The following is a 24,367-nucleotide window of genomic DNA, read 5'->3' on the forward strand; positions in this document are numbered from 1 at the left end:
CTGAATATTGTTGATCTTATACTGATAAAGAGGAAAAATATTCCTGAGTTCACTGTTCATAGTTTGAGACTTATTGCACAACACAAAAGCAAGGGACATACAGTTTTGTGCCTTATCGAGTGGCTGTGTGTCCATACACAGTCAAGAGAACGACACTTTCATCACTATTCTGATATTATATTGTTACTTTTATTAGTAAATTCGAACTGTTGTGTGATGAAGCAGCTAGTGCAGTCTTCAAGTTATTTCAATGACTGGCAGTACAAATGTAAGAACACAGAGTATGAAAGTATCCCCACGCGTGTTGCGAGAAGTGCATTTTGTTGAGGTGTCCCACTACTTCGAAACAAGTGAGGTGCACGCAATGTTGTAAAGTGGCCAGGAAACAAGTGATGTTGGCTGTAACATCCTTTGCTTCGAGGCATTTTACTCGTGCTATAAAATAGACTGCATTATGAAAAAGAGCGTGCAGCCTCAAAATGCACCTAAACTATTCTGAAGTTCTGTTCACAGCTGTGTGTTTTTCTCATTTGCAGGGTGGCCAAACTTACCCACAATTTGGTATTGTCTTTATAACAAGTAATACAAACAAACAAACAAACAAACAAACAAACAAACAAACTTCAACACTTCTGTGACTAATACTTGCTAAATTTTCAATTATTACATTCATATGAACTTTAAATGCTAAGAAATGTACCTACATTGAGAATCTCTTTTACCCTACCCATACACACTCACTCTCGACATGTCAAGATGAAAAGTCTCCGGGAAAATACACAATTCAAAAAAATGAGGGGAACATGTTTGTAACGTCTGGTATGTGAACGTTAATTTGGTATTACATGTAATAAATATCATTTGGTAGGTGGGGTTCCAATGGTCGTACAGCATACCTTGAGACCTTAGCTACTCAGAGTATGTCAAATTTAAGTTATACTCCATCTGTAGGTGTAGCCATACATTAAACTGTCAGATGATCCCTCAAAACAAAGTGAATAGCGGTGTGTCCGTGTGTCGTTGAGAGGTACACAGACTACGGCAGTTATTTGAACACGTTGTACGCAAACCAGGACATCCCATGAGACATCTTAACGAGGTTCAAGTCGCAAGGGCAGTCACTTTAATTCAGGAACGATGTACTTTTCATTGTGTTGCAGTGGATCTCAATGTCTCTCCGTCATTTATTCAGCGCTTGTGGAATCGTTAAAATGAGACAGACCAGTTCACAAGTAGGGTTGGACAAGGTCGTGGACACATGACAACCCCACAGGATGACCGATATCTGACCATCTGTGCGTTGCAGCGTCGTTCAGCAACTGCCAGAGAACTGCAACAAGACCTCAGGAGGTTCACTGGAGTCACGGTGTCTGACCAAACTGTAAGGAACAGGTTAAGAGAAGTGTCCTTACAACCCAGACGTCCTGTTCGAGTGCTCCGTTTAACGCAGCAACATCGCGTAGCTCACCTTCTGTTTGCCCATACCCACGTCAACTGGCAACTTCGCCAATGGAGACCGGTGTTGTTCAGAGACAAGTCCAGATTTCCCGTGACACAGTGTGATGGACGTCAACGTGTATGGAGACGCTGCGGGGAGCAGTACATGCCAAATGTTGTCCAGGAAGGCGACCGATTTGAACAAGATCCTGTGATGGTGTGGGGTGGCATCGGTATTGATGGCCGTACAGATGTTGTCGTCATCCGTGGTAATCTTACCGCTGCAGGGTACATCAAGCAGATACTGCTACAGCATGTGTTAGTTGCTGCATATGGTGTTGGCCCTGAATTTGTATTCATGCATGACAATGCCAGGGCTCATGTAGCGCACATCACCAGTGCTGTCCTGCGAGAACTGGACATTCAACAGTTGGAATGGCCAGCAGTGAGTCCCGACCTTAATCCCATAGAGCATGTGTGGAACAGGCTTGACAGAAGTGTTCGCGGGCGTCCTGTTGCACCACAGCCTCTCCAAGACCTCGAACAGGCTCTCATTGAAGAATGGGATCCGATACCGCAACATGACCTCCATCGACTTATACGGAGCATGCCATGTAGGTGCCAAGCTGTGATAAATGCTCGTGGAGGACATACACCATTATGAAGCTCTCCAACTCTGATAAAAATCCACCCTGGAGGACTTATTACTTTGTTTTCGCCCCTATTGGGACATTTGTTTGTGGTCTGAAAATGAATACGAATTCATCGATGTTCTTTGGTATACTTCAACGGTAAAGAATAAAGTTTCAGTTGGTAATATACCTGGGTGTGAGGTATTGTTCTGTGGAGCATGGCATACGTTCAAAAACATGTCCCCATAATTTTTTTGAACTGTGTATATTAATGAAACCTAAAATCATAAGCCGTTCATTTAGGTTACAAACAACTGGCCTAACAAAATATATCACAATAATCCACAGAAAAATAATTTGGGCAGATAAGGGTTAAAAGTAAGTAATGAGACGATTTTTTGCAAGTGTGAAGGTATAAAATGTGTAGTTATATTTTTATCATTACACTACTCGTGTATTAAGTGTGTGTATACCGTATTTCACGGCATAATCGTTGCCACCGCGTAATCGTCGCATCCTTTATTTTCAATACAAAAATCGGACTTTAAACCTTTAATTACATAATCGTCGCACGTCCAAATTTTGTTCACTAATCTGGTTAAAAGGTAAATGGAACTGCAACGTAAGTTGCACATGAATGCGCAATTTAAATACGTGTATGGTTTATGGGCAATTTGGCAACACAGTCACGTTTGCGACATGTTGCACAACGTATAAATAATACCGGTATATGTACGACGCATGGCTTACCGGTAGACTATCGGCAGTTTGACAACGTGGTCGCGAGACAGTGAACTATTTATTCACCACCTACATACTGTATTACGAGTTCCCATTTGAAATACGTAAGGCTGTAAGTTATCGCTTATCGGCAACGTCGCCAGGAAATACCAGCTAGGTAGATTGAATGGACCTCGAACCAGCCCTCAGATACAGGTAAAATTCCCTGACCCGGCCGTGAATTGAACCCGAGGCCTCCGTGTAAGAGGCAAGCACGCTACCCCTACACCATGGGGCCGGCTCCTGTGTTATTGCGCACAAAGTGAAATCCAAGACGATAACGCAGATTTCCACGGAATTTTTTCAGCCGAATTATTTACGATGTCTCAGTTGTCATCGCTAGACTCTTATCTTACTACAACGTCATAAGTGTCCGGGCATGGGATGAAAACTTTTATCCTAGCAGTCAAGATAATTATTATCCAATGCTATTAAAGTTTTATTTTATTAACTCGTCAGTAATGTAATGTAAAATCATCAATAACTGGGAAGAAATATTAACCTAATTACCGTATGTTTAAAAGAAATTGAAAAAAATGAATGTTTGTTACTGACGTCTCGGAATACAGTCAACTATACAGTAGATTTACACCGCGCTAGCTAGAGCTCCGGTTTGCGAGCTTTGCGCAAGCGCAGTAGTGTGTCGCAACCAACGAGCTAAACTGATAAATTGTTGCATGCTTCCTTGCTGCCTAACAGTATTGGCTGCTCTGGAATGGACAGATCACAGATGCATTTGTTTACGTGATTACTGTAGACATGTGTGCGTGAGAATTTAAGTTTTTAATTTGTGTTTTCGGTGTTTGCAGAAATAATTTGTTTTAATAGTGAACAATTACGGAAAGTCATTTATATCGCAAAACATTAACGTGTGAAGCATTTATAAGCGATTATGGGTAAATATAGAAACTATTCTGCGGGCTTCAAGCTAAGCGTAATTGCCTTCGCTGAACAGCACGGGAACAGAGCTGCAGAAAGAAAATTTTCTGTGAGTTAAAAGTTGGTGCGTGACTGGCGGAAAGTAAAAAAACAAGCTAAAAAGCACAAACCCTTCTAGACGCGCGTTTAGAGGTCCTAAAACAGGGAAGTTTCCTATAATTGACGAAGAAGTGTTTAGGTACGTCAGTGAAATACGTAACAATGGCTGCAGTGTATCATATGAAATGTTACAAATTAAGGGACAGGGGGTAGCGCGCAAACACAACATACCGGTAACTCAGTTTAAGGCAACTCGTGGGTGGATTAAGGGGTTCATGCGACGACACAATCTGTCAGTCCGAAGGAGAGCAACACTAAGCCAAAAGTTGCCTGCTGATTACACGGACAAGATTGTAAATTTTCACCGATTTGTCATACGTTTGCGCAAGGAAACTTAGTACTTGCTTTCTCAAATCGGTAATGCCGATCGGACTCCAATCTTTTTTGATATGCCTCGCAACAGCACTATTGCGCTAAAAGGATCACGGAGTGTATTAATGAAAACCAGCGGTAGTGAGAAGTTGCGATGCACGGCAATGCTAGCCATTACAGCTGACGGGAGAAAGTTGCCGCCTTACATCATTTTCAAGAGGAAAACGATGCCTAAGAATATACAGTTTTCCTGTGGAATTCATGTACGAGTGCAACCAAAGGGTTGGATGGACGTAGAACTCATGCTGGACTGGGTTAAAACTGTGTGGAATAGAAGACCTGGTGCACTACTAAAACAACCAGCTCTGCTTGTTTTAGATAGTTTCCGAGGTCACCTCGTGAACGAAGTGAAGCAAATTCTCACTACAAATAAGACACGACAGATAGTCATTCCTGGTGGCCTAACATCTGCTTTGCAGCCACTAGACGTATGTGTTAATAAACCCTTTAAAGACCACTTACGTCGATTTTACGACGAGTGGATGATGAGCGGCGATCAGCAATTGACGCCCGCCGGAAATATCAGGCGTCCACCCTTGGACTTGTTATGCTCGTGGGTGAAGAAGAGTTGGGATCTTATACCACCTGAACTAGTCTCCAAGAGCTTCAAAAGGACTGGGATTTCGAATGCACTAGACGGTTCCGAAGATGACGCAGTGTGGCAGGGAGACGAAGAATCTGATACTGGTATTAACAGAGGCGAGGACGGCGCATCAGATAGCGAAACCTGCGATAGCGACACCGAAGATTTGGAATAAATTGCGTACCGGTAAGTCCGCATTTCACAACAAAGTGATAATTTTTTGCAAGTGTAATATTTTAACTTTAATACTCAAATTAATGACAAATTAACTTAATACGTTCATTTTTATTTTCAGGTTGGAAAAACGTTCGCCGAATTGTTGCGAAAAATTATGAATTTTGTTTTAGACTATTTTAACTATTTTGATGTATAAACGCGAGTATTACGTGCATCTTAAATTTGTATCAAATACAATTTAGTTATTTTTTGAGTAATACAAATACTGGTATTAAATATTCATCGTATAATGGTCGCACCCTACAATTTTTTTCGAAAATTTTGGTATAAAAAGTGCGACGATTATGCCGTGAAATACGGTAATTACAGTAAAACCTCAACTTTACAAAGGTGAAAAATGAGAGTATCCTCCTAATTCAATACAATAAATATTCCGTCATTAGACGGAGTAAACAAATTCAAACATGTTTTGGCTCGTTTGAGCCATCCTCGGTGAAAAACGAAGGGAGTTTGAAATAATTTACATAATATAAGTTGAAAATGATGGAATATTTATTGTATTGAATTAGGAGGATACTCTCATTTTTCACCTTTGTAAAGTGAAAACCGTCATACGGAATGAGTCTAATATCTTGTAATAAAAGTAAAACCTCAACTCGAAGTCGTTGGGACAAAAATTGGACTTTGCATTACATGATTTTGAATTAACCACAAACTCGTAATTCAGAAATGCTAACTCTTGCCGTGTCACAAAATATTCTACGACCCGTTACTGCATGCAATTAACCTTCATTCGCAGTTTAAACCTTTCAAATGCCATGGATAAAACTATTTCCAAAAGGTATCCAACAAGGTACATTTACAATATTTAAATAATGCACTTGGATAATTCACTGACAAACATAACCTCACGCAACAAAAGAAAAAACATGAATAAAAGACAAGGAGAAATCTGTGCTGGCTCCCCTGTGCAAGTGCTTTATTCATTGGACTACTGTACTGTATGCAATTTAGATGCCCGGTTCCTGCACGGAAAATACCCGATGCCCTTAAAACATGGTGGCTTATCAAACTTTGCTGTGACAAGGGGAGTATGCCGCCTAATTCCGCGTGCATTGTAACAGTACAGCAACCCCCACCCTTGTAGAATTTCCCAGATGGCACTTCTCTCCTTTAAAACCGCAAGTCGCTCGGGCTCCGCATAAAAAAAAATAATGCAGTTTTTCGGCGTTGACAATACTGTTTAGTGCTTACGGATTGATTATACGAGCCACGCTTTTTCACCAATTGTTGCCATCGGCAGTGTTCACGGAATTTGCTTTTACCCACACCACCTGCTACGTGAAATTGTGGTGGTCCATAAAACACCCAATAGAAAAGAATTAAGATTTCACTTGAACATAGCAAATATGAAGCACACTGTAGACACACTGAAGTGAGTGAACACGCAAAAAACTAGCCCTGAACGTTCCGGAAGACACATTCTATCATGACACAGATAAATTTTGAATTTAAATTCCTCTGTAAAATATTACTTTTAAATATGTAAAGGCAGTTTTGAATTAAAAGTCTGAATTTTGGTAATGGGACCGGCATTGTTCTTTGAATAACGAATTACCTGTATTTCGAATTAATTTAAATAACCGTACCTCCTGTATCCGGGAATGAAAGCTTCTCTGAATTAGGTGAGATTTTGAATTAACCGAATTCGAATTATTGAGGTTCTGTTGAATATGCGATTAATTTTTAAGCATCATGTTTGTAACGGGTTCTTCCAACATCCATCTTTTCCCTGCATCTATCAGGGTTTTTTTTTGTGATCTCACTGAAAACTATGAATCAAGGTTCCACTGTATTGCAGCTCATGAAATGATAATCCTATAGACTCAGCTGCTACCATCCTGCAGGCACAACTCAGACTGCCTGTGTTCTGTTGCTCTACCAGAGATCAGGACTATTGGAGGAGCAAAGGCCGAGTTTAAATTAATTTTGTTGTGAAGAAATGACATGTACTAGCATAGATCTTTTATTTTGTGATATTTTAACCCATTACTTTTCAGTTTTCACTCAGATAAGTTATAACTGTTGGGTTCATCAGTCCGTTGAAACTAATTAATGAATAAAATTTATAAACTACGTGAAATAGCAGTATTTACGTTCCTTTTTCAGGTATAATTCTGTTACGCGTTTTCTTTTTCACAAATTAGCTTTGACAGACTGAAGAACCTGCAAGTTATGAATTAACAGACATTATACGCTGCCACTATATGAAACGGAGCGCTGAACTGACTCTTATCTGCCCTTCAAAAATAAAATTTCCTCGGCCAGGTTTGAACTAGCGATACCGGAATCCAGAGATCGACAATCTACTAATGATCTGCAAAAGGTAGAATCATTTTTACATTTCTAATGCTCATTTGTTGCAATTTCCTCTTTCACCTGATTATTCTAGGAACCATTCTCTTCCCTTTCATTTCATTTTGATTATGAGACATAATCAAATATCCACAATCTACCCAGAAAAAAGTGACATACTTCTTTCTAAACCATGAACTGTCCCATACTGTAAAAATCACAGGGACTTTTCAATAGCTCCTAGAAGCTCTCCAATTCCCCAACTTACCTTCGACGAGGGTGGGATCCCTCTCGCATGCATGATGCCACACCTGTTGGGCATCTCATCCTCATTTGGATACTCGCAATGGTTATAATAGTCGACAGAATGAACAATACGCAGGTACAACAGCAGCCTATCAAGGACCTATGTAGCAGAAGAAAAATAAATAAATAATTAGTTCACAAACTAACCCATTAGACCTACTCCTCAAATATAATTAATGAGGCAAGTAAAGTCGCAGAAAAAGTGCTTTTTATAACTTTACGTTTATTTAAAATCACTTGATAATAATAATAATAATAATAATAATAATAATAATAATAATAATAATAATAATAATAATAACAACACAATATCAAATTAGCATATATCACTGAATGACTGAGCCAAAATTCACGTTTTTTAAAAATATCCAATGTTAAATTCAATAAGAAATCCCAGTTTTCAAAACAAAAAGAGTTTTAAGAACTGTGAATTATTTCCAAAGGAATCATTTTACATACATTTTTGTGGGCAGTAACACAAACTGGGGAACAGAAATGAGACAGAAGACAATGCACTTTTTGGCTTTCATATTAAAAATTCTCTCAATAGGAACAAGGTACTGAAGAGATGCATCTCCCCATGTGCAGCGTCACTGCATCGTGCTTCAAAAGAGGGTTGCAGTGGCACCTCCGTGGTGCAGTAGTCGCAACATCCGGATTCCAACCTATAAGCCGGCTGCCACACTGGAGTGGAACTCTGGTCATTTCACGATCGAAACAGCTCAAAGAGCCTGATACTTTCATTTTTTTTTTGTTGACAAATATGCAAACTGAAAATATAATATCCCCATTTTTCCTAGCCGAGGAGTTAACTGAACTGCATAGCTGCCAACTTTTAGAAATCGAAAATAGGAAGATTTTTTACTTGGATTTCATCACATATATTGTACCATGGTCTAAGTGAGAAAAGGACAGGATAAAAGGCATACATATCTACTGTTATAATGTGCATTGACCATTAAAGTTGTAAAATCTTAACAGCATTTATGGTTTGTGAGCAAGAGTTAACAAGTAAACAAAGCCTCGCCGGTTCTCAGGAGTCAATTAATTACCGGTTACGTACAAAAGCAAGCCCAGGAGTCGTGGATGACAAGCTACATTTACGAAACTCGGCTGGGTGGTATTGACGAGAAGTTTCAACGTGAAGGGAGGAAAGGTTGACAGCAACGAACAGAAGAGACTGATTTTTTCCAAACATATTAACGGAGCTGTTTGTTTCTCTACTGTATGTACTGTATCCTGTCTTCTAAAAAGTTACTATATTAAGTGTTATAATTAAAGTGATGCCGTAAAATAGTTTCTTTGTATATTTTTATGTACCGTTAAACATAATGTAGGCCTATTCGGTAAAAGCCTGTAGATACATATGATTCAATTATGTCCTATGCATTATCAAAAACGGTATTCTCGAAATTTTGATAACTCGAAATAAAATTTATCTCCCGAGGTGATTCGCATAAGTTTCCTGTATTAGACTGTAAAATGAACTGAAATTTTATAGATTTCTCTGAACACTTGGAGATAATGTTTATGTTTTTTGGCTATAATATGAAGAGAAAATACCAGAAAATGTCACGGACTCCCTGCAATACATTCAACTCATTAAAATTATAAAGTAAGAATAAACAAAAATGCACTGAAATACGCGAAACTACCACGTACAAAACAGATCGGTATGTCTCGTACATTATTAACATACGACTTTGACACGGGGAAAAGCACAGAACAGCTAGAAAAAACACATGGCATACAACTCCAACGAAATTACGCACAGAAACGATATTAATAGTGCGCGAACCACAAAATAAGAAACACATTCTTTCATCCCGATTAACTGAGTCGCTAACCTCTCTTTCTTGTAGGACGATTGCCATCCCGAATCCCCAACCGTAAAGCACACATGCCGCTGTAGGGAGCAGGAAACGTGGTACACGAAGGCGACGGACGATACACTCACGAAATAAAGCATCAAATAAAAATGCTTGAAAATGAGGTTGGGTAAATTACACAAGCACACAAGAAATTATCCTTTATCCTAGGGGAAGAGTATTGACTGTACTAGAGGTTATATTAGTAAAAAATAGGAAGAATTAAAGATAAATTGGAAAATCGGAAGAAGAGTTTCCGGGTAAATCGGAAGGGTTTGCCTACCTTGATGAGGGCTTCGTCCCGGTCAACGGTCGCCGAGTCGTCCCCCACCTGCCCTTCCTCTTGATCTGCGGTGTGACCCAGCAGCTCCTCTTCCTCTGCCGAAGCCTCCTCAATCAAGTAGTCTGTGATGTTTTTCAGAACAGGATTATTTGAGACAAGACCAAAACTCTGAAACAAAAATGTGACATGAGTTTAGGCTAGAAAGGAATATTTATGTTAAACAGTACGGCTTTAGACAAGGAAGGTCAAATATTAACATCTAGAAGAAGGGCACTAAGAGTATGGGAAAGATTTGGTGATGGCATTTATGGACATAGAGAAGGCATATGACAGTGTCCGTAGAAACAAGAACTGGGATGCTACGAGAGGAAAAGAGGTAAATGAGTAGATAGTGACAAGGGTAAAATATATGTATGATGGAAGCGAAAGCTGTGTTAAAAGTCGGAACTAAAAGAACTGGATGGTTTAAGTTAAATGGTGTAAACAAGGAAGTGCTCTCTCAGTTCTACTATTTATAGTGGCGATGGAAGTTAGCACAGACTATTGGGGAGAGAAGAATGAAAGCAGTGTTGTTTGCAGATAATCTACTAATATAAGGAAACCGTGAGAGTGAAGTGCAGTAACAGCTCAACATATGGGAGGAAGTTGTGCCATCTTACGGAATCAAGTTCTCAGCACAAAAGAGTGAAGTGCTGGTAACGACATGAAACAAGAAATGAGCATATAATGCCATGACAAAGAGGGGAGCAGTTTATTTTTAATTTTGTGTGGCTATTTGTAGCCGAGTGCAGCCCTTGTAAGGCAGACCCTCCGATGAGGGTGGGCAGCATCTGCCATGCGTAGTGTGCGAGTTCCGGGGATGTTGGAGACAGCACAAACACCCAGATCCCGGGCCATTGGAATTAACCAACGAAGGTTAAAATCCCTGACCCAGACGGGAATCGAACCCGGCACCCTCTGAACCAAAGGCCAGTACGCTGACCATTCAGCCAATGAGTCGGACAGGGGGGCAGTTGAAGAGAGCTGAAAGCTTTTAAGTGCCTGGGAAGTATAATCGAAGAAAATGAAGGAAACAGGATGGAAATCCATGAAAGAGGAAGGTGTGCAAATGGATTCCTTAAGAGTGTGGGAGGACTGATATGGAACAGGGATGTACAACAGACTTATTTCGTGCTAATTTTGACATATGGATCAGAAACGTGGGTGATGAAGGAAAGGAATAAAAGTAGAATACAATCAGTGGAAATGAAGTTTCAAAGGTGTCAAGAAGAATGGACAGAGTAAGAAATAGAGTTTGGGAAATGGTAAATGAGTTACCCCTAACAGGAAATGATAGAAAAATCAAGGCTGCAGTGGTATGGACATGTTAAGAGAATGGTAATATTACATTAAATTTATTGAACATAACAGGCGACTTCGCCCCTATACATGTTCACATGCAGAGTAAAATAAATAATAAATAATAATCATCATCATCATCATCAGTTTTCCACTCCAGTTGCCCGGGTGTAGTTTACGAGCACTCTCCACTTCTGTCTGTCCATGTACCACTCTTCTCTCAAGACGACATCCCAGCTGATTCCTCTTGTTCCTATGTCCTCTTTCACTTGGTCCAGCCACCTCTTCCTAGGTCTTCCTACCGGTCGTTTTCCGGCCACGACTGTGTGTAGCCATTGTTTTGGTGTCCTTCCATCGTCCATTCGTTTGACATGGCCAAACCATTTCAAACGAGCCCTTGTCACTTTTTCATTCAGGGATGAGTACACACCAGCTTGCTCCCTTATTCTTTCATTCCTTACCCTGTCCCTTTTTGTCTTCTGTACCATAGTTCGTAGGAACTTCATTTCTGCGGCTTGTAGTTTGCTGTCCACTTGTTGGGTTGTTGTGCAGGTTTCTAGGCCATATGTTATTATGGGGGTGAAGTATGACTGGAATAGAATCTGCTTTGATCTTAAGGGAACTTGTTCGTTCCAGAGGAGGTTCCGAACTTGATGGTAAAACTGAGCTGATTTTTGAATGCGGTTGTTAATCTCATGCTGTATTCTGTTATCACTTGAAATGATGCACCCAAGATATTTATATTGGTCTACTGTTTCCAGTTGTGTACCTTCCAGCATTATTTTTCCTTTCTTCTTCTGCCTGTTGACAGACATAGTAACAGTTTTCGATTTATTTATTGTTAACCCGTATGCTTTCAAATGTTCATTCCAGGTGTTCAGCCTCTCTTGGACTTCCTTCTCTGTATTTCCCCAAATTACTACATCATCTGCAAATGCAAATGCATTGATGTCCATATTGTTCTTCTGCTTAATTTCTTTCATGACTTCATTCATGACAGTGATAAAAAGTAATGGTGAAAGGGTACTGCCTTGTTGCACTCCTTTAGTGGTTTGGAACCAATCAGAATTACCGTTTCCTATCTGTACGCAACTGCAGCAGTCTTCGTAAAGCATTTTAACTTTCTGGATAAGCCCTTTGGGTACATTCTTCTTTCTTAAACATTCCCATATAGTCTTCCTTGGAACACTATCAAATGCTTTTTCGAGATCCAAAAACACTAGTGTTAAGTCTTTGCCCTTCTCCCAATGCTTTTCTAACAGTATTTTAAGTGCAAATATGAGATCGGTAGTTGATCGGTGTTCTCTGAATCCATATTGTTCTTCCTGTAGTTGTCGTTCTATTATTTTCCTTAGCCCTTTTTCAAGTATTTTCTCAAATATTTTCAAACCATGAGACAATAAAGTGATCCCTCTATAATTGCTACATTTCTTCCGGCTTCCTTTTTTGAAGAGAGGTATTATTACTCCCTTTTTCCAATCATCTGGGACTTTCCTATCCTTCCATATTGCATTAATTACTCTATGAAGCCACTGTATTCCTATTGCACCAGTTGCTTTGATCATATCTGCACTGACTTCATCAAATCCTGTAGATCTTTCTTTGGGCATACTATTAAGGGCCGTCTCTACTTCCTTCCATGTTGGCGGACTCTCTTGGTCAGGCTCATCATTGCAGCTTAAACTGACCTGCGTGGTTACATCATTGGAGTCTTTCCCAGTACTGTTGTATAAATTATCAAAATAGGTTTTCATGATCTTCCTTATTTCTGTCTCCTCCCTAACTATGTTACCATCTGGTTCCTCTATTGCTGTTATGTATTCATTGTCTCTTCTTATATTTCGTATTGTTCGGTAAAGTAGTTTAGAATTAGCTTTGCTGTCTTGCTCTAGTTTATCTGTGAAATCAGTCCAAGCTTTCTGTTTTTCTTCGGCCACAATTTTCTTTACTTGTAACTTCTGATCTCTGTATTTCTGCTGCAGTTCGTTTACTCTAGATTCGTTCCTTTGACTTCATTTTTGCATTTCTTTGTCTCTGGCTTTCCTGGTTTCATTTTTCACTTTCACAGCTATCTTCACCCGATCGTTCCACCAAGGAGTTTCTTTTCCCTTCATTTTGCTATTAGTTTTACCACAAACTTCTAATGCAGCTCCGACAATGCTTTCTTTGAATCTAGTCCACTCGATGTTGCCTTCTTGTAATGCATCTGATGGCAATTTATTGGTCACTTTTTTTGTGTATTCAACTTGTTTCTCTGTCTTCTTTAGCTCCCATGTCTTAATTTTTGGTTTCCTGTATTTCTGAGGTCTATAAATTTCAATGTGCTTTATTGTTGCAAGGAGAAGTCTGTGGTCACTGTCCAGGCATTCACTTGGTATAACTCTGACATCACATATGGTCTTTCCTGCTTCATTGTCAGATATAAAATAATCTATCAGAGTTTTAGTATCTCCATTCCAACTGTATCTTGTTAGTTTATGACTTAGCTGCTTCTGAAACCAACTGTTGTTTATTCTCAAGCCATTCCTTACACATAGATCTAGGAGACTTTCTCCTTCTGGGTTCCTGTCTCCATAACCATGTGGACCTAGTACATTTTCATATCGACGCCTGTCTGATCCAACTTGAGCATTTAGATCTCCCATAATAATAATAATAATAATAATAATAATAATAATAATAATAATATGGTATTCTTCTAGCAGTCATTAGCTGTAGCAGTCAGTCACTCAATGTTCAAACATGCCCATCCAGTGTCCTTATTTGCTCTGTACTTGCGTCACATTATTGTTCCTGACCTACACCTAATCAATAAATCAAACAAGAACACTCAGCATTTCAGCACTTGCATTCCAGCCAACTTTAAAACAAACAGACCATGCAATCCCGTATCATTACCCAACTCCACATAACTAAGTACTCGACCCCTATATTCTCTAATCCATTAGAATTTTATCCTACTATCCCCTTCCCTTATATACATAACTATTCCACCCCCCTATTCCCCTGCCCACCCTCTAACTCACTCTCCTTCATTTTACTCTCGCAGGCCTTTTTTGTAGCACATAAATACCTGTTCAATTCACCCCCTTTTTCCCATTGTTTAATAATCCATCTCAGGATTGCGTTCTCATCCCCTCTCCCCAATATTTCTCGATGCTCGGCACTCAATAATCCATGTCTTATCTCCCTCGTTACCTAACAGTCTCTTAGCAAGTGAAAATCATTATTCACATCTCCGCAAAGTACACACCTTGTCTTGTCCCTCCCCTGTAGCCACCCTGTATTCCTTCGCAAACCTAAAATCCACCACATCATCCCATACCGTTTTGACCTATCCACGTATCTAATATTCAACCCTGCTATCTCCTCTATTTTCGTCAAAACAGTGAGTTTCTTATAGTCTGCTTTCCCCCAATAATTTCTGCCTATGGATATCTCTAATTCTCCTTTCCAGTATCTTCATCCCTCTCACTTCTGTCTTCGACCAAACCTCCCCCCACAGGTGTCCTAATCCTATCCTCTCCAAATATCCCTTTATTTTTCCTAACCATCCACCCCTATACATGCTCTTACATTGCTGTTCATATGCTGCCTGTAATACCCTCCCACCTTCCTGTCTTTTTAAATTCATCCAGTATCTAACTATTCTTTTCACACCCTCTGATTCCAAATCCTCCCCACACATTAATTCCGCCCCTACATTTGCTGTACACCTCGGTAAGCCCATTACTAACTTAGCAAAACTACTAACAATCCTTCATAGTTCCTCTCTTTTCTCATCCAGCCCCCAAACTTCTGCTCCGTATAATACCCTCCCAAAAATTACCGACCTCAACACTAGCCTCAGTGTTTTATAACTGATCCCCGGGTATTTGGCTAGCAAATTTCTGACTGAGGCTAAGGCTGCCAATCCTCTATATTTCACCCTTTTGATCTGGTCATCCCACGTTCCTTTATCATTAAAAATAACTCCTAGATATTTCAACTTCCTTACCTGTTCCAGTCTTTCTCCCTGAATTACCCAATTACCTTCTATCTTTCTTCTGGACTACTAATATTTTAGACTTATTTACATTAATTCTCAATCCCCATTTCCTCGCAAATAGCGTCACTGACTTTAAGGCCCTATTCATCGCCCCTGAAGTTATCATCATCAATAACACATCATCCGCAAATATCAGTCCTGGTACCTCTAAACCATTAATCACCGGCACAGCCCAATTTTCTGCCCCAAACCCCTCTAAAATAACGTTGATAAATAAAATAAACAGTATTGGCGATAACTTGCGTCCTTGTTTTAAACCCACCTTGGACTCTAAGGGTCCACTCAGTCTCTCTTCTCGCAATTTTACACAAAACCTGACAACCCTATATATTCCTTCCACTGCCCTCAACATCTCCGATATCCCTAGCCTGCCTAATTTCTCTAATAGGGCCCCTCTATTCACCTTGTCAAAAGCTTTCTCAAAATCTATTGCTGCTACATAAACCGTACTTCTAGCCATATTCTTATACTTTTCTAGAATAGTCTTTACTATCATATTATCCACTGTTCTTTTCTTTTTCCTAAGTCCCCCTTGGTAATCTGTCAAAATTTCAATTTCTTCCGCCCACCTGCTTATTCTGTTCGCTAACACCCCAGTATATATTTTACTCAAAGAATCCAACAGAGATATACCTCTATAACTGTTCACATTGTTCCTATTACCCTTCCCCTTGTATATAGGGCATATAATTCCTGTTTCCCATTCCTTAGGGTAATTACCTCCCTCAAATATCTTATTGAATAGTTTAAACCATGCCCTCTATCATTATCTCATTTTTGCTAATTTCCTTCCAAAACTTGTTATTTATACCATTACACCCCCCGGCCGACTTCGCTCTGGCTCTGCTTATCACTCTCAGGATTTTCTCCCTTGTGATTTCTTTATCCAGGTCATAAATTGCCACTCTCCTATTCCTCCAAATTACTTCTTCTCCCGAACCTCTCCATCTTTCTTCCCCCTTTTTCCCTAGTAATTCATCAAAGTGACTGACCCATTGCACTTCCTCAATACTCGTTTTCTCTATATTCCTTCCACCCTTAATAATTTTATTAATCTTGTCCCAAACTCTCGTTAAGAGAATGGGAGAAGAGAGGATACCAAGAAAGAAGCTAGAAATGGAGTTGAAGGCAGCGAGACTTAGACAGATGGCATCAAGGCAAGAGGAGGGTGAGAGAAGAGAAGTGGTGGGTGGAAACTGCTCCAGATGATGATGATGCATCAAACCCGTCTATGGACTATTGACTAAAACAACACGTTAAATTGAAATGCCAAACTCATAGTGAAGTTGTATAACACACTTCAAAAACCAAAGACAATCTGCACAACTTCATAAACTCTCCACCCATCAAACCAAGCTGTATGCCTTTGTCTTATCTTTCTTCTTCTCCCACAGTCCCCTCAATGACCGCCCACCTCATTGGGGGCTGAGAAGAATGGGATTGCTGAGGAGAAAGCCTATCTATTTGAAGATGGCAGAGTACAAAGATGTACTTTTGTTCAGTCTCCCCACACTGACCTGCCAGAAAGTTCGTCCTATTGTGTGTTTCTTCTTCCTAAGTTGAAATTTGTATTTCATCTTCAAGATATAAAAAGGGGAACACACTGGATAAAAGGAATATAACGAGAAAGGAAAAGCAAGAGAACAACAGGCATTCATGTAGTGTAATATAGAAAATACTGTAAAAAAGAAATATTACAAAAATACAATTCTTAAGCCTTCAGTCTTTTGCTGCACTATTTTTAAACAGAACATTTACAGTAAAACAGCATTTTTTCCATATTTGACAAATGAACTAGCACTTTATACAGATATTTTATCATAAAAAATAAACTATTCACGAAATGTCAACTAAATTAGATCCATACTGCCACAACCATTTGTTTAACATTTCACACTGGCGTAGGGACGTGGTGACCCCAACGCCCAGTGGGAAACCACTGCAATCAGCCACCCGAGTATTGAAGGGAAAACCATACCTCATTGGGTTAGGAGGAAATGCCAACGCAGAACCTCGAACATCTGCGGTTGTTCCGCTGCAATTAACAACCGTAGTTGTGAATCGGAGCTTGCTCCAACCAAGGTGAACTACCTTTGAAAGTCAACCATGGAAAGGTCTTTTAGGAAAAAAATTCCACCGTCCTGTCCAAGAAAGCAGGAGAAGGCTACATCGGACTCTGTGGGTAGCCACCTAGAAGGCGTCAAAGAATCGGAGTGTTGGCAATCACGCATTCCTATGCCAGCACATAAGAACAGGATCAAACAATATCAGATCAACTACGCTGCAACTCAATATTAATTCTCTACTTAAAGCAGGAAAACTAAATAACTTGACGGACGAATTAGATAAACAGAAAATTTTAGTAGCAGGACCCCAGGAGATGAGAAATACTACAGAAGAAACATTCAAATGACAAGGCTACAGAACTTCTCTGCAGAGAATACAAACTGATCTCAAAGTCCATACATCAAAAGGAGGCCCAACAAACTTAAAACTTGGAAACATCCTGATTGGAGAAAAGGGGAATGGCAGCTGGATCACATATTCATGGACAAAACCTTCCACAGAGAAATCTACAATGCTGAAGTATTAAGAGTAGATACAGGTTCAGATCATTACATAGTCAAAATCAAAATTAACTTCACACCACTAAAAAATAAACCAAAACACAATGAATGAAAGAGGAACATTGATCCACACCAATTAATTAGAAATGATAAATATAGAGAAGTCACACAAAACATAAAACTGACAGATAACTTAAAACCAATTCCAGAGACTTTTACAAAATGTTTGGAAAACAAGTACAAAAATTTGCCCCTCCAACGTTAATACTGAAAAATGAGGATGGAAAAACAACACACAATAACAAGGAAAATGCTGAAATCATGGCAAAAGCATTCATTAAACTTTTGAATTTTGAAGAACCCCAGGAACTTTTAGCAATTAATACAGACACACCCATTTAAACCCCGTCTGAACCCATAAACCCCCAACAATCCAAGAGGTGGAAACAGCACTCAGAGAGTTGAAAAATTATAAGGCATGCGGAGACCAAGTTTTCGCAGAAATGTGGAAATATGCCAGTGATACAGTTTGAACATCCTTACACATGGCCCTAACAAAAATCTGGATAACAGAAAAGTTCCCCGAACATTGGACCACAGCCATAATCCACCCACTCCACAAAAAAGATAAAAGCAATCCAGATAATTACAGACGTGTCTCTCTCTTAGACTGCACATACAAGATTTTCTCCAGAATCCTATACAGGAGGATCAAAGGGCAACTAGAGGAAGAATTAGGTGGATACCAAGGAGGCTTCAGACCTTGGAGAAGCTGTGCAGAACAAATCACTTTAAAATTAGCCATAGCATATTACAAGAAGCAAAACAAACCTCTCGCAATAACCTTTGTGGACTTTAAAAAAGCTTACGACTGTATCCATAGACCTTCAATGTTAGAAATCTTAAGAAATTTTGGGCTCCATCCAAAATTAATCAAACTAATAGAACTCACCTTAACCAACACTAAATCAAAAGTCAAGTTCAGAGGGGAATTCTCTGAGCCATTCATCATAAAAACAGGCTTAAGACGAGGAGATTGCTTGTCACCACTGCTGTTCAACTGTGCCTTCGAATATATAATGAGGGAATGGTACAAGATTAACCCAAAGAACATCCGAAATGGAAGACCCAAAGACAACGTTAAGTTTAAATTGCCTAGGATTTGCCGATGAACTTGCTCTCTTGTCCAACAATATTCAGGAAACCAGACAACAAGTTAGGAGTATATCACTACAGGAAATAGCACAGAAAATTGGTCTTGGAATATCTTTTGAAAAGACAGTAATCATGTTTACTGATCCACCACTCATAAGCAAAATTGCCATAGGAAACCAAGAAATCAAAATTGTAGATAAATTTAAATATCTGGGAGAAATCATAACATATAACCTCAATGGAAAGCCAGCATGGCATAACAGAAAAAATAAACTGACCAGAGCACAATATGTCACCAAGAATACCTACAACAAATAGGGCCTGTCAATATCAACAAAATTAAAACACTACGAAATAGTCACTCAACCAGAAATATCATACGTAAGTGAAACCATCTTCAAAACAACTAACACTACACAAATAGACAACATACTCAAGATAGAGAGAACGTACATTAACAAATCATACCAAAAAGATTGACACTGGAGAGTAGCTTCTAATGAAACAGTCTACAAGGAAATAGAACCATTAATGAGCTCAATCAGGAAGAAAATCATTTCATTTTTTGGACATCTTATCAGGGCACCAGAGAACAGGATCATCAGGAGAATAATAGAAAAATTATGGAATAGTAAGTGCAACATTAAGTGGATTACAGAAATCAAGGAAGATATATGAACTATAAATTACAGTGGGAGACCTAAGAAACACAACCGACAAAATCAGGAAATTCACAGACAAGCAAACCAGACTCAACAGACAATAGGAAAGGTGATTTCCGATGAAGAAAGAAGGGTAAGATCAAAGAGAATGAAGAAGCACTGGGCTGACAGAAAACTAAAATATTCTTTGCATAAAGTTGGCTAGAGTGGTCCAATGAAGGCCATAAAATGTAAATAATATAAACATTTCACAGAAACGCACCCAGTAGTTTCTCAGAAAAAGGAGCATTTTGGAAAAAGTGATTTTTAGTAAATTGCATTTAAAAGTTGACATTTTGGTAAAGCTCACCTGCTGAAGAATTTAAGCTTTAAAATCCTCTGCCAAAACAACATTGCATCTTGCGATTGCAGCTTAAGCAGGGTGACCAATTAATAAAACAGATATTTCTCTTCAATACACCCCAAACCACAGCCTTGTAAACTGAATAATCCCTGAGATGTGTAAATCAGCGATACATTGCACCAAAAATATATTGATATAGAAGTGCACCAATACACGGTAGAACCTCGATTACACGTTCCCATATTATCCGTTCAAATTACATGGTCCCATGAGCATCTTAATTAAATCACGTTGTAAAAATCTCGCATTATCCGTTCCTCTAAGAAACGATTTCCCGGATCACCCATCCAGAATTGTCAGTCCCATCAACGCTAAATACTCGATCACACGTTTTTCATGAAACTGTATCTCATGAAACGACAGCTACGGCATACTTACGCATCTTACTATTAACGTCCCATCATTGCAGTAATTAGAGGAAGTACTATACCGGAAAAGCGATCAGCGGTGAACTTGCATAAGGGACCATCTAGCATCGCAATCGGGTGGTATTGTTTAGAGAATTGAAATCATAAATAAAGCAGTGTCCACAACAACTGGAAGGAGACAGAGCGCATGTCAACAGCTCTACTTGAAGATGGAACGAGTTTCGTTAAATGTTCGTACCTGCAAAATGTCTACATTATGTGCAGGGTTAGACGTTTCCCAAGGAATTTAAAACCTCAAAGGGGCCAACTAGTCACAACGGAAGAACTTTCATCTTTATTTCATTATTCTCACTTATTTTATTCAATCATTTTTTAGGATTATTTCCTTATAATTTCACAAGCTCCAGTCATTTGGCATTAACGCTCGCATTAGCACTACCTTTATGATTATCTTTCATACTATATGGATGAATCAACCATACAACTCATACTCGCTCATATGGTCCCTCAAGGAACACCACCAGTCCTCATGCCTTTTATAGTCTGTATTGAAACAATTAGAAACATAATTCGCCCAGGAACGTTAGCTGTTCGTTTAGCCGCTAATATAATTGCAGGTCACCTTCTCTTTTTTCTTTACTTTTTTCGAGTATATTGCAGAACAGGTTTTCGGCACTTCCCTCAGGGCACTGTATAGCCAATGAACTTTCAGGCAGGAATCGCAACTGCTCCTCCTCAAGTAACACAAATTTTAATATTATCCTATACGATTATGTTATCGAGACCAGAACAGATGTTGCACCTTACATACATAAAGCCATGGGAGGATTTGGGATTGAATATTACTGTTTTGGTTGTAAGAGTGGGAATTTCACACTTTTGTGTTCAAATGTTATAAAAATTGCAGTAGTTTTATTTGCGCATGTTACATTTAAAAAATGTATCTTTTAGCACTTGTTCTGACTTGTAGAGCGAGATTCACAACTAAGTATTTATTTATTTTCCACCTAGTCGATAGAGCGAGCGTGCTTTCCAGCTGAGCTCAAGGTCGTGAATAACCTTAAATTCGGAAGTTTTGATGATATTTTCTCTCTTTCCAATTAGATTGTGATTAGTGACGGGCTGAATTGAATATAATGCATTCAAGAACTTGAGAATCGATACTTACATTCGAAACCATATTCTCAAATTCAACATAACCTTTAAAAGTCGATGCAGGCCTAATTTACGCAGTATAAGATTTCCATAAACTGACTACGAACAGTACACCTGTAAAGAAATTACAATGGAAGATTAAAAAAAAGGATTTTGCCCTCATGTTGGGTGCTTATGTATCCAATGTGCCTTATTTTATTAGATTAGAGAATTAAAAACTACAATTGTTGTTTGGCTTCTTGTTATAAGGCTTTTTGAACAGTTTGATCAAAGTTGCTGAACTGAAAGAAGTTTTCAGAGGAAACTGACAAAGTTTCGCCGGTAAAACTGAATGTAAACTTTCAAGGTTTTTAAGTTGCGTACTGGTAATGTTTGAAGCCGGCTCTGCTGTCGAACTTGCCTGTCTCTCACCCGGAGGGTTGGATTTCCGGCCAGGTCAGGCATTTTTATCTGGATATGAGAGCTGGTTCTAGGTTCATTCACTCTACGATTACCTTTAACTGAGGCGCTATTTAATGGTGAGATGGCGACCCCGGTCTAGAGAGCCAGGAATAAAGGCCGAGAGGATTCGTCACACTGACCATGCGTCATCTCGTAATCTGCAGGACTTCAGACTGAGTAGCGGTCCTTGGTAGGCGGAAGGCCCATTGGGGCTGTAGTTTTGTTTAGCGATGCATGCTGTTAAAAATGTTGCTTCTGCTTCGAGGTCTTGAATGCTGGTAAATAGTTGCACATCAAGGCCTGAATAAATTGGTGGATTCTAGAAGGTGGTAGGATTTTGCAGTTCAATGTGGACCGTGAGGTTGACCGACATAAATGATAACGAAGATTAGAAAATGTTTTCGCTAAAGGGAAGAGATTTATAACATGTAATAAAGGGAAGAGTCAAGGTAGCAGGTAGGGACCCTCTTCGGAGGCAGCCCTACCCAGGGAGTGGCGCCCCTGCCTATGTGAGTCCCAGAGCACACTGACCCGGTGTGTAACATCTGGTATGGGTCCCAGCTCAGGGTTACGAGTGAAGACCTCAACGGCATCTACGGCGGAGAAGGTGGATTTTGGTACGGCGGAGATGGCGGAGGGGGCATACCCATAGCGTCTGTACTCCAGAGGAGCGGCTACGAAAGGCGTCTGTCTCCATGTTAGGGGCGGTCTAATTATGAACCTGGCAGTAGGTATAAAATGCCTTTGGGTGTGGCGAGCCCATCGTAACAATAGCCTATATGGACAAAGCAGATATAGTGCCTCGGAAAAGGTTAGGGCGTCCCCTGCTAAAAGCGACGCGCAGCTCTTCAAGTGCTGGGGGAACTGTGAAAAATGGGCAACCAGCACCAAACTACATCAAAATTGCAACAGTTATGTACCGACACTGACGGGAAAGACAGAAGAACTGGTTGACTTCATGATAGAAAAAGATATAGCCATACTTCGACTGTGCGAGACCAAGAAGAGGGGTACAGGGGAGATCCCTCAGAGAGAAGGATACAGGCTGTATTACAGCGGAGGACCTGAAGCAAAAAATGGAGTGGCCATCATACTTAGAAGAGAAATCCAAAAAAATCTGGAATATACAAAGTACGTCAGTGATAGGATGATGATGATGAGACTCCAGTTTGAAAATGGCGTGAAAGATCTATTTCAGTTGTATGCCCCACAAACTGGTTGCATAGATGAACATCTAGAGGACTTCTTAGAGGAAGTGAAGAGACAGAAGATAAGGAAGTGCTATTGATGGGAGATCTAAATGCACAAGTTGGATATGGAAATGTAAATCCAAAAGGAGAGTTGTTGGTGGATTTTTGCATGAGGAATCAAATGATTGTTGGAAACACCTGGTTTAGGAAGAAGAACAGTCAGAAGATTACAAGGTATGGCTGGGGAGACAGACGAACAAAGACCATGACTGATTATATAATCATAGAGAAAGAACACCAGAAGAACCTTGTAGATGTAACAGCCATGCCTGAAGAAGCCTTTGGTGGAGATCATAGAGTTGTGATAGGAAAACTGAAAGTTGGAAAGATTGAAAAACCCCCATTAAGAAGAGAGAAACGAATTAAACTATGGAAGTTGAAGGAGAAAAGCATACAAGAAGAATTTCAAAGGGAAATAATACCCTTGGTACCCAGGATGGAGGTGGGGAATGTTGAAGATGAAAAGATTGAAGGAAGCACTGCTTGGATGTGCAGAAAAGGTATGGGGTAGAACATCAGGAAATGTGAAAGACAAAGAGACACACTGGTGGAATGATAGGGTAAAGATTAAATTGAAGGAAAAGAAAAAGGCATGGAAAGCATGGAAAACATCTAAAACTGACGAAAGTAGAAGAAAATATGTGGAGGCAAAGAATTTGACCAAGAAAGTAGTGGAGGAAGAAAAGAGGAAGAGCTGGGCCTTATTTACACAGAAATTGAGAGATGATATGCAGGGCAGCAAGAAATTACTGTATGGTATCTTAAGAAACAAAAAGAGAGATCAAGTAAACACCAGATTTGTGAAGGATGAAGGTGGCATCAAAGCCAGAAGAAATAAGAAATAGATGGAGAGAGTATTTTCAGAAGCTGCTGAACATAAGAATGGATGACAGTCATTCAATGGACGACCAGGAAAGGCAATTAGTTGATGAAGAAATAGATAAAGAAATTACAATGAATAAAATTGAAATGGCAGTAAGAAAGATGAAGAATGGAAAAACTGCTGGAATAGATGAAATTTCAGTGGAGATGATAAAGGCAGCTGGAGCTGTAGGCCTGCAGTGGACATATCAGGTTCTCAGGAATGTCTGGGAGAATAAGGAGGTCCCCGAGGATTGGCAAAAAGGAATAATAATCCCAATTTTCAAG

At 39.6% G+C, this 24,367-nt stretch overlaps 1 protein-coding gene across 6 annotated transcripts in view; it reads right to left on the reverse strand.

Moving 5' to 3' along the window:
* Nucleotides 1-24,367, reverse strand: part of Ars2 (arsenic resistance protein 2) — a 223,893-nt gene that overhangs the window by 82,404 nt on the left and 117,122 nt on the right. For all 6 annotated transcript variants that reach the window (XM_067155112.2, XM_067155113.2, XM_067155109.2 and 3 more), the window contains 2 exons: nucleotides 9,832-9,999; nucleotides 7,643-7,780 (listed from right to left, as the gene is read on the reverse strand). In XM_067155112.2, coding sequence (XP_067011213.1) covers nucleotides 7,643-7,780; nucleotides 9,832-9,999 — 306 coding nt within the window. The remainder of the gene's footprint in view (nucleotides 1-7,642; nucleotides 7,781-9,831; nucleotides 10,000-24,367) is intronic.

Source organism: Anabrus simplex, chromosome 10 (assembly GCF_040414725.1).
Source record: "Anabrus simplex isolate iqAnaSimp1 chromosome 10, ASM4041472v1, whole genome shotgun sequence".
NCBI lineage: Eukaryota > Metazoa > Arthropoda > Insecta > Orthoptera > Tettigoniidae > Anabrus > Anabrus simplex.